Source organism: Panthera tigris, chromosome D4 (assembly GCF_018350195.1).
Source record: "Panthera tigris isolate Pti1 chromosome D4, P.tigris_Pti1_mat1.1, whole genome shotgun sequence".
Classification (NCBI taxonomy): domain Eukaryota; kingdom Metazoa; phylum Chordata; class Mammalia; order Carnivora; family Felidae; genus Panthera; species Panthera tigris.
In genome coordinates, this window is record NC_056672.1 from 81,223,253 (window position 1) to 81,235,316 (window position 12,064).

General features: G+C 39.1%; 1 protein-coding gene and 1 pseudogene across 1 annotated transcript; one reads left to right on the forward strand and one right to left on the reverse strand.

Moving 5' to 3' along the window:
- Positions 1 to 9,204: 9,204 nt before the first annotated feature.
- On the reverse strand, positions 9,205 to 9,713 carry LOC107180758 (annotated as a pseudogene).
- A 764-nt stretch (positions 9,714 to 10,477) lies between these two features.
- LOC102970189 (olfactory receptor 1L4) lies at positions 10,478 to 11,425 on the forward strand. The gene has a single exon (XM_015543037.2). The coding sequence runs from the start codon at positions 10,493 to 10,495 to the stop codon at positions 11,423 to 11,425; it is 933 nt and encodes a 310-aa protein (XP_015398523.2). The 5' UTR covers positions 10,478 to 10,492.
- The last annotated feature ends 639 nt before the right edge of the window (positions 11,426 to 12,064 follow it).

Sequence of the window (12,064 nt, forward strand, 5' to 3'; positions counted from 1 at the left end):
AGAGAGAGAGAGAGAGAGAGAGAGAGAGAGAGAATCCCAAGCAGGTTCTATGCTCAGCAAGGTGCTCAGTGCCGGGCTCAATCCTACGAACCATGACATCATGACCTGAGCAAAAACCAAGAGTCAGACAGTCAACCAACTGAGCCACCCAAGTGCCCCAGCCAGAGTGCATTTAAATGCTGCAACATTAGGTTAATCCCCAAATCCCAATAGTTTCACATGGCAAAACTTTATTTCTTGCTCACATAATATGTCTGTTGCAGGTCACCAGGGCTGTTCTATGGATAGTGACTCAGAGAAAATCATGCTGATAGAGATCCACCATAGTTTATCAAAAACTTACGGCCTCCTTATCAGGGAAAGATAGAATGGAGAATTTCATGTGGTTTTCTGTTGCCTTAATCCATAAATAACACACATCACTTAAACTCATATTTCTTTGGACAGAGGTCCCCATGTGTTCACATCAAACTGCAAGGGGTGGGAAATGCAAGTTTTCATATGGAATATTTGGTAAACATCACTGCTTCTGTAAACATCCTGTAAACATCACAATTGGAATATTTGTCATTTTCTTATTGATTAGAGTCTTTTCTATCACATGAATACTAATCTTGTCTGATACATATATATACATCATCAGTATTTTCTCCAAATCCTTTGACTCTCTCTTAAATTTTTTTAATGTTTATTTTATTTTTGAGAGAGAAAGACTACTGTGAGCTGGGGAGGAGTAGAGAGAGAGAGGGAGACACAGAATCTGAAGCAGGCTCCAGGCTCTGAGCTGTCAGCACAGAGCACGATGCGGGGCTCGAACTCACAAACCACAAAATCATGACCCGCGCTGAAGTTGGACACTTAACTGACTGAGCCACCCAGTCCCCCCCCCCCCTTGACTCTCTTTTAACCCTGTCCATGACATCATTGGTCACACACATATTTTTGCTTTTATGTAGTCATATCTGCCCATCTTTTTCCTTTACAGCTTCAAGGTTTATATCTTGCTGAGTAAGCGTTATTCCATCCACAAGATTATAAAAATGTTCTCCTATAATTCCTTGTTACCATTTTAGGCATTTTTACTTTTTATATCTTCAAATCCTTCTAGATCTTATTTTCATAGGTGGTATAATATTGAGATCTAAATTTATTAAATTTATCTTTTACTTGAATATACGATTGTCTCACAGTTTTCTTTACTGCCCCATCCAAAAAGGCTAAATGTCTTTTTATTTTGGTCTATTTCTGGATTCTACTCTGCTCCATCAGCAGAGTAGAATATAGGATTTTATATTCCTATACAAATACTATGCTGCTTTAACTATCAAAGTTTTGTTGTGTGTTCTTCTGACTAGGAAGACAAACCCATCCTCACCATTTTGCTTTGTTTTCAAAATTATATTGTTTTGCACATTTTCTGTCATTAACATGTTTTATAGTAGACTTGACATATTCTATAAAGAATCCTTTTAGAATTTTGTGAGTCTATTGAATATATGTATTCATTTGGGGAAATTGACATTTTTACTATATTATCTTCCCATCCAGAAATATGGATTATGTCACCAATTGGTCACTCTCTATTACCTACTACTTACTTATGGGTCTTTGCTGTCAATTTTATTTGGGGAGAGATCATTCCTACTGACGTAAATAAATAAATAAAATACTCCTTCACTGTTCTGGAGGAGCCCCTGAGCCAGGATATTATCATTGCAGAGCATCAGATTGAGATAGCATGTGTTTTGTTACAAGTGTAAATGACTTTCTTCATTGGACGGTGGTATCTTGGGAGATAAATGATATTAGTTCCTCATAGGCTTGCTAAGTCTGGCAACCCTACAGTCCTCTGGTGTGCCCAGAAGTACACTTTTAGACTTGAATTTGGGAATATGAGAACGTGGAAAAGGGGACTTTCCTCGGGGAAAGGTAAATGTGCCATAAGATTATGCTGCTGGAACAAGGAAAGAAAAGATCAGAAGAGTTCACAGCCAATGCACCCAGGGACAGTGAGATCGGCCATCTACTTTTATGGTTTTCTCTAGTGTTATCTCTTTGTGTTACCTTCAAGTCTTGTTAGAGTCTGTGACTACACAGCCTTGAGCATTGTGTGTCTTGAGAGATCATGGAAGAGGATCTCAATCACACCTTTTGCCCTGAAACAACCCAGAACAAGCAGCAGCAGCAGAAAGACAAGCTCACAGGAGGACCAGCAAGAACATTCTGTCTTGAGCATGGGGGCATGCCCAAGAAAACGGACATCTTTCCCTTTTTAAGTTTTTATTTTAGTTCCAGTTAGTTAACATAGTGTTGTATTGGTTTCAGGTGTACAATATAGCCATTCAACACTTCCATACAGCACCCTGTGAGAGGTGACTTTTCAAGGGACGAGCAATTCTCCCAAAGAACTAAGAACTTGTAAACATTCAGGTTTCAGGTTTTATATGTTCCATCACCAAGATTCATGCAAAGCTCCCATTCCAGGCCAGATAGAACAGTGCGGCTCTCCTCCCCCTTAAAAAAAATGAGTAAAATTGGCATCACTCCATGTTAATTCTGTATAATTATGTATCACGAACCACCTAGAAAACATGGGCTGTTACCCAGGGGAGACTTTGAAGGATGTACACCAGAGAAGTAACCAAATAATCACAAAGTTATTTATAATTTATACAAACCACTCTGGTCACCAGATGGGGTTGTGAGGGAAAGCTTCCAGTTGTCTGTTTGCCCTTCTCTCCACCCTTGTCCACCCTGCTCTGTGCTCCCTGAGGGGAGCTGTATCAAATCTTAGGCTGAGATCTGTATCTAAATATTCCTTTCAAAAAACTCAGTAATAATAAAATAAATACTCTAATAAAATAGGCCAAAGACTTTAAAGGCACCTCCGCAGCAATGATATACAGATGGAAAATAAGTATAGGAAACAATTCTCAGCATCACATGCCATCAGGGAAATGCAAAATAAAACCACACTGTGATACCACAACACATCTATTAGAATGGCCAAAGTCCAAAACACTGACAACACCAAACGCTGACAGAAATGTAGACAACAGGAATTCTCAACTGATAGGAGGGCAAAAGGTACAGACCATCTAGCAGTTTCTTACAAAACTAAACATATTCTTAACATATGATCCAGCAATCACACTCCTTTGTATTAAACTAAAGGAGCTGAAAACTTATATCCATATAAAACTCTACATATGGATGTTTAGAGTACCTTTATTCATAATTGCCAAACTTGGAACTACCAAGAATATTGCTACCGTCCTTCAGTACGTGAGTGGATAAAGAAACAGTGGTACATTTAGACAGTGAAATATTATTCAGTCCAAAAAAGAAATGAGCGATCAAGTCTGGAAAACACATGGAGAAAACTTAAATGCATATTACTAAATGAAAGAAGCCAATCTGAAAAGGCTACAAGCTATCTGATTCCATTATATGACATTCTGGAAAAGGTAAAACTATGGAGACAGTAAAAAGATCAGTGCTTGCAGGACTCTGGTGGAGGGAGGAAGGAAGAGCTGGAACACCAAGGATTTTAGGGCCAGTGAAACTATTCTCTATGATACTATCCTGGTGTCAGTATACATTTGTCAAAACCTGTAGAGTGTGCAACAGGAAGAGTAGACCCTAATGTAAACTGTGGATGAGCGATGATGTGTCACTGTAGTTCATCAACTGTGAGAACTGTAGCCCTCTGCTGGGGATGCTGATATTTTGGGCGGGGGGGTCTGTGCATGCGTGGGGCCCGCAGGTATGTGGGAACCCTCTGTACCAAGTGATCAATTTTGCTGCAAACCTGTAACTGCTCTTAAAAAATTAAGTCTATTAAAGGGAAAAAATAGAAAAAAAAAAATATCTATCTAAAGGCATGATTGCTGTGCATTTATAGATGAGGACATGTGGTTTAGTGAAACTAAGTAACTTGCCCAAATTCACCCACTCAGTAATTAGTGAAACTGGTGTTCAAAAACAAGAGACCTGGCTTAAAAATGAAGCAACAAAATGTTGAAGAAATGCAACAAAAACCTCTCTCTTACACACACACACACACACACACACACACACACACACACACACACAATGAGGCTCAAAAAGGTTAAGTATTGCAAAAGCTCACACAGGTTGTAAGAGGTAGAGCCAGCATCTGAATCTATTCCATCTGGCTCCAGAGCATGTATCTTAATCCCTTTCCCATAACACTACACCTGCACCTAGATAACAGTCATGAGGCCATCATGTCAGAAGCCATCACCTCTCCTTCCAGGTAGGTGCAGATAAGCTTACACACAGACTTGCACAGGAGCACATGTATGCACAGAGAGTATGCATGTGTGCGTGAACACGTGTTCATGTATGTACTTCACATATATGCACACGGAACATCTCTACCCCTGTTCTGCAAGGCCCTAATTCCCTTCTCAGGTATATGAGGCTGCACCTCCAGAGGCCAGGTTCCCCAAGGCTGCTGCACACAGAGCTCAGTGAGGACATCAGTAATGTTCTCCTCTCCTGGGAAGCCCACAGGGCCAATCCCCACAGGGCTCTGACATGCACGGAGGACAGGCCCCTGGGTTCCAACGCCCACTGTAGGTAGAGAAAGGAGACAGCACGTTCCTGAAACCAGATCTGCATTTCCTCTCGCCTACTTCCTCACAGATTCAGAGCCTGACCTTAACCCCCTGGGAGACCCCCTAGCCTGATCAGGACCCTGAACCTCCTCTGTCAAGCCCACAGGTAGGCAGGCTGAGGGGTCCTTGGGAACAGAACCTGGGGTCAACATCTTCATATGATCTTCCTCTCTTTTCCTAATCCCATCTTCTCTCCTCCATCTCAAAGGCAGGAGACAAGTGAACGAGAAAATGAGGATAATGCAGGGGGTAAGAGCACACATTCTGAAGCTGGACTCCACACCCTCTAGCTGTGTGGACTTAGCCAAGTCACTTCAAGTGCTTCTACCTCACTTTCATTATCTGTAAAATGGGGGTATTGTAAAGACTAAATGACTTAATGTACATAAAATTCCTGGAACAGGGTCTGGCACACCTGAGCACTGTGTCACTGCTCGCTACTGTATGACCGTGACTGAGAGTATCCACGGGAAGGGGCTGCAATGAAGTGGGTGTCTCCAGTAGGAGACATCGGGGTGAGGCACTTCCAGCCCAGCAGAGGGACACTACACTGGGTTTCAGCCAAAGTCCCACTTGAAGCACTTCTGGTCGACCAGATGGATACCAAAGGTATGTTGAAACAGACGGAAGACAATTATTCGTAAAAAAGAACCCAGTGGGCATATTTCAAGTGTCCACTTGCCTTGGAATCTATAATTTAATGGCTGGGAATGGCTGGGTCAAGCTCCAATCTGACACTAGAGTGAAAATTAGGCATAAAGGAGCGATTTCAGAGAGCTGAAGAGAGAAGGACCATGCCTGGAAAGGGTTCTGTGGGATCCCTAAGCAGGACACATCTGTTTCAAGACAATATAATACAAAGTTAAATATGGAAGGAATTCCTCACTCCATCCCTACAATCTCACTTCAAAAGGCAACTACACACACATAAACACACACAACACAACAAACACAAATATAAAGGAGATTTATTTCTTTACAGAAAATGAGATTATTCTATATGCATTGTTCTGCAACTTGCTTTTATCACTTAATAAAATATCATGGACAGTAGTGTAACCTTGAAAATATAGCTTAGTAAGGAGTAGCTTTTGCTCTACCATCATACTGCCTGAATTAAAATCCCAGCTCAACCACTTACTAACTGGGGGATCTGGTATGTTATGTTGCTAAATTCTATTTTTTTAATTTAAATTTTAGTTAACATACAATGCAATACTGGTTTCAGGAGTAGAATTCAGTGATTTATCACTTACATGGAACACATAATGCTTATCACAAGTGCCCTCCTTAATACTCATCATCCATCTAGCCCAATTGAAAATAATAATAATGGGTGCCTATCCAGGATTTGGGGAAAATAAAACCATAAAAGATATGCAAAGCCCTTACCTCAGGTTGGAATCGACAAGAGTACTAATAAATTGGCTAATATTAGCCATCTCATTTCTTTAGAAACTGTATGCTATTGAGGAATGAGAATGCACTGTTAATTGTTTTAATAATTTGTGGATATTTAGATTGTTTCATCTGTTGCTTGTTTTGTTTGTTCATATTTTTTATCCAGTATTATAAGCAGTGCTACAAAAATGCGCATATGTATCTTTGTGCTACACATATATGACTATTTTTAAAGGATAGATTTTTATGAGTGGAGTTGCTGGACAAAGAGATGTAGATTTTTGATTCTGATAGAGACTACCAAAAAGCCTAAACTGACTATCTTCTCATTATCAGTGTACATGAGGGTCATTTTCCCTTTAAATACTGCCAAAGAAATTTACTGACAATCTGATAAGTGAAAATCGTGTTTCAATCTAATTTACATTTTCTGAGCACCAACTAGGTTGGTATGTTGTCTTTGATAAATGTATTGTAGATATTTTCTTTAACTCAATAGTTAATATTTTAGATTTATTTATGATGTCTTTTTGTGTAATTTTCACATTTTTTAGTAGTTTTGTCATTCTTGCCTCTACATTTTTTTTTCTCATTTGGAATGGAATCCACATCTTAACACCACATAGATATGCTCTTTATTTTTGGATAATACTTCATGATTTGGGTTTTTTACTTCTAGTTTGTTCATTCATATGGATTTTCATATGGGTTAGAAATCTGGCTTTATTTTTTACAAAGGTTTAGCATGTCTATAGATGAATATCGATATACATGCATAAATACAGGCATACAGAATTCTTTATGTTGGTTCATTGATTGGTTTTTCTTTATGTGTACCATTCTCCTATTATTTTTCATTATTACCTACCTTGATTTTTCGTGTTAAAAACTCTCATTATTCTAAGTTTTTCAGAATTATCTTATCTTTTCTAGGTCATTTATTCCTCTAGGTGAATCTTAGAATGACCTTCTCAAGTTCTATTAAAAATGTCCTTAGGGTGTTAATATAGGTGCACTAAAATTTTATTAATTTTAGAAGAATTGATTTTTTCCAGTTTTATTGATATATAATTGACATATAACATTGTGTAAGTTTAAGATGTACAACATGATGATATGATATATTTACATGTTGTGCAATGATTCCCGCAGTATGGTTAATTAACATGTCTATCACCTCACATAATGATCATTTCTGGTTCTTCTATGAGAACATTTGAGAAGTACTCTCTTAAATTGAATGGCGGTTAGGAGGGGCTGGGAGATGGGGAAATTGGGGAGACATTTAAGGGTACAAACTTGCAACCAGTAACTGAATAAATCCTGGAAATTTTTTTAATGTTTATTATTTTTTTTAAAGTTTACTTATCCATTCTGAGAGAGAGACAGAGAGTGTGAGTGGGGGAGGGGCAAAGAAAGGGAGAGAGAGAATTCCAAGCAAGCTCCACACTGTCAGCACAGAGCCTGACACAGGCCTTGCACTCAAAAACCACGAGTTTATGACCTGAGACAAAACCAAGAGTCAGACACTTAACTGACTGAGCCACCCAGGTGCCCCAATGTTTATTTATTTTTGAGAAAGAGACTGAGCACAAGTGGGGGAGGGGCACAGAGAGAGGGAGACACAGAATCCGAAGCAGGCTCCAGCCTCTGAGCTGTCAGCACAGAGCCCGACGCGGGGCTCAAACCCACGAACTGTGAGATCATGACCTGAGCCCAAGTCAGATGCTCACCCAACTGAGCCACCCAAGTGCCCCATTCCTGGAGATTTAACACGCAGCAAAGACAGTACTGAATTATATATAAACTTCACAGTTTCTAAGAGAGAGATCTTAATTTTTCCCATCACGAAAAAAAATGATAATTATCTGGTGTGATAGAGGTGTTAACTAATCTTATACTGGTAATCATATTGCAATAATTAAATGCATCAAATCAACACATTTTACAATTTAAGTTTACATGATGCTATATTTCAATTATATATTAATAAAATAAATAATAAATTAATATCTACTCTCTTAGCAAATATCAAGTATGTAATACAATATTGCTAACTTTTATCACCACGCTTTACATTACATTTACAGAACTTACAACTATAAGTTTGTACCTTTTGTTCAGCATGTCCCCATTTCTGCCATCTCTTAGATCCCGGTAACCACAATTCAACTCTTGGTTTCTAGGAGTTTGTCTTTTTTAGACTCAGAAATAAAAAAAGAAGGGAATCTTGCCATTTGCAATAACATGGCTAGAACTTGTGGATATTATGCTAAATAGAAAGACTGTATGACAGCACTTATATGTGCAATCTCAGAATTGACATTTTTAAGCACTGAATCTTCCCTTTTTAGACGTATAGTATCTCCATTTATTCATACATCCTTTTGTGTTCTGTTACACTTTCTTCAGATAGATTTTTCTCATTTCTTTTTACTTGTTTCTATCAGATTTATTCCCAAGTCTGTCTGTCTCCTGCCTGCCTGCCTGCCTTCCTTCCTTCCTTCCTTCCTTCCTTTGGAAGAAACAATGGTTTATTTTTTTTTCTTTAGTGATTCATCACTTACATATAATACCCTATGCTCATCATAACTAGTGCCCTCCTTAATACCCACCCCCCCCACCCACTTCCCTTCATCAACTCTCAGTTTGTTCTCTATCACTAAGAGTCCTTATGGTTTGTTTCCCTCTCTCTTTTTTTTCCTTCCCATATGTTCATCTGTTTTGTTTCTTAAATTCCACATATGAATGAAATCATATGGTACTTATCTCCGACTGACTTATTTCACTTAGCATAATATACTCTAGCACCATGCACCTCATTGCAAATAGCAAGATTTCATTCTTTTTGATGGCTGAGTAATATTCCAACAATTTGGTTTATTTTTTTTTTAATGAAGTTACCAAGCTGCTGAATCTTAAGGTCTCAACAAATGTTGTACCTTATTATTTTCATTAAACAATAAGATCTTCTACTTTTATTATTCCTGGTTAATAGCAGTTTTGTTACTACAGCTGTTTCCATTTCCCAAACAGTCATCACAGACAGTTTAACATGGTGGCTACTGCTTTCAGGGAATTCTATCTGATGAATCCTCACCTCCATCACAATAGCTGCTGGCAATCTTTCATCAAAAGTCCATCCATCAGGACTTCTCTATCATGGTTGGCCAAGTAGTCCTGCTTTGGGTGCCAGCTAAACATGATATTCCTGAAACCCCACGGATATTCCTTGTGTCATTTTTAAATATGTCTGAAAGCAACGCTCTAAACAGGTGGTCTCTTCAGGTTTTATTCCTCTTGTTGTGGGGTCTTTAACACAGCCCAAAAAGCAGGTTGCTGGAAATTTATTGTAGGTTCCAAGAAATTCCTTAAATTGTTTTATCTGATCAAATTCTTGTATTTGGTACTAGTATTGGGTACATATTCTTTTGGTATGTTTATCAGTCACCTTTTCTGATGTATGAGTTTCCTTTTTACTCTGGAAAGTTAATTCTCCAACCTTCACCTGAGTGTCTCCAATAAGGCCTGGTTACTTACTGAAGCACAGGCTCTCACATCCTATACCAGTGCAAGGTTGGGGGGCTACATTGCCAGTCAAGTGTAGAGGCAGAGGATCTGGATCAGGGCAGGAACTTCAGGCACCGGATAGTTATACTTTCTTGCCATTGTCAATTGAAATTTGTCACTGCATTATATTTTTCTACTACAGGATAAATATTAATATTTGTATATGTATCTTGTATCTGACTACTTTGGTAAATCTTCACAGATTTAAAAGTTCTAATATGAGTCCCTGGGAGCTTTCTAGAGTGTCAGTCAAGTCAGTTAAAAATAATTACATATTCATATTTTAAATATTTGTGCCTATTTCATTAACTTTGCTTTTTCACTGGATTACACTGCCATCTGAAAATATACCTTTACCAGTGGAAACAGACACTATCCTTACTTTGTCCTTCCCATAATTGGGGGGAATGAGACTCTTATATTCAAAGTTTTCTACTCTGGTAAAATTTAAATTTTAGAATAAGGGTTTCTTAATTTTTTAGTCAGAATAATTAATATATATAAAGCCATCCTCTAGGTGAAAAAGGAAAAAAAAATCAAGGTTGTTTCTTGACGAACTCAAGAAGAATCTTTTGAAAGATAATTAAGAAAACTCAGAGAAATTTGGCTAATAGAATTTCAAAACAAAAAAATATCCTAAAAACACAAGGGAAACTTTAGTTTCTCATTTATAAAGCAGCTTGAAATTTTCTTATTTTTCTCCTACTGGATTTTATTCCATTTTTTCTGGAAGGTCTTGAAGTAAATATTCTTTACAATCAAAACAGATACCAGTGAGCTTTTTATATGCTGGAGATTAGGGAAGAAGCTGACTTGATGAAATTGCCCTTCACATCTCTCCAACTGCTTCTCCACACCCTGTCCAGGAAGGCACAGACATGGAGACCAAGAACTACAGCAGTGACTCAGGCTTTATCCTCCTGGGCCTCTCTTCCAACCCTCAGCTACAGAAACCTCTCTTTGCCATCTTCCTCATCATGTACCTGGTCACCGTGCTGGGCAATGTACTCATCATCCTGGCCATCCACTCAGACCCCCGACTCCATACCCCTATGTACTTTTTCCTCAGCAACCTATCATTCATGGATATCTGCTTCACAACTGTCACTGTACCCAAGATGCTGGTGAATTTACTATCAGAGACAAAGGCTATCTCCTTCGTGGGATGCCTGGTCCAGATGTACTTCTTCATGGCCTTTGCGAACACTGACAGTTACCTGCTGGCCTCCATGGCCATAGACCGGCTGGTAGCCATCTGCCACCCCTTCCATTACAATAGGGTTATGAACCCACGGCGCTGCCTCCTCATGCTGCTGGGTTCTTGCACCATCTCCCACCTGCACTCCCTGCTCCGTGTGCTACTCATGTCCCGCCTGTCCTTCTGTGCCTCCCATGTCATTAAGCACTTTTTTTGTGACACCCAGCCTGTGCTAAAGCTATCCTGCTCTGACACGTCCTCCAGCCAGATTGTGGTCATGACCGAGACCCTGGCTGTCATCGCGACCCCCTTTCTGTGCATTCTCTTCTCCTACCTGCGAATCATCGTCACCGTGCTCAGAATTCCCTCTGCAGCCGGTAAGTGGAAGGCCTTCTCTACCTGTAGCTCCCACCTTACCGTAGTGGCCTTGTTCTATGGGAGTGTCATCTATGTGTATTTCAGGCCCCTGTCCATGTACTCAGTGGTGAAGGACCGGGTAGCCACAGTCATGTACACAGTAGTGACACCCATGCTGAACCCCTTCATCTACAGCCTGAGGAACAAAGATATGAAGAGGGGTTTGAGGAAATTAAGGGACAGAATACACTCATAAAATGAAAAAAATAGATGGAAGAGTTTAAATGGGAGATGACCCAAGAAATGGTCACATCATCTTTCTTTACTACCCATTTTTCACATGACACTCAAAAAGGTCATAGAAGGTAGTGTTGAAAAGCAGTAAGAGCCCTGGCCTTAAAGCTAGAACACTTAGTTTCTATCAATAACATTGGCCAAATATATGTGTAATCCCAGGACAAATGCTGCTAGGAATACACATTTCAGGAAAACCATTTTTGCCCCCTATAAAATTAAAGCTATTTGAAGGGCAATAAAGCATCTCCAAATCCCTCCTCTATGGGCTTTACTTTGGCTAGTATTCAAGAAATTAAAAAGTCCTATTCATTTTGAGGATAAGAAATTACATGAATTTGGTAGGAAATTGGAAAAGACTTCTTGGGATAATGACCTAAGATCACACTTAAGATGTATTGATTTTGACAGAGCAAAGTTCAATAGAGTAGGAAATGGACAGAGAGCATTTCAAATAGTGGGAACCATACAAAGAGGAAGAGGCAATAAACACTGGAATGTGTTTGAGGGATAGCAGAAACTCCAATGCCACTTGTTCAATTTGAGAACAGAAAGAATAAGGCTGGAAAGATGGAAGAATCTACAAAGCAGATTTAGTGCC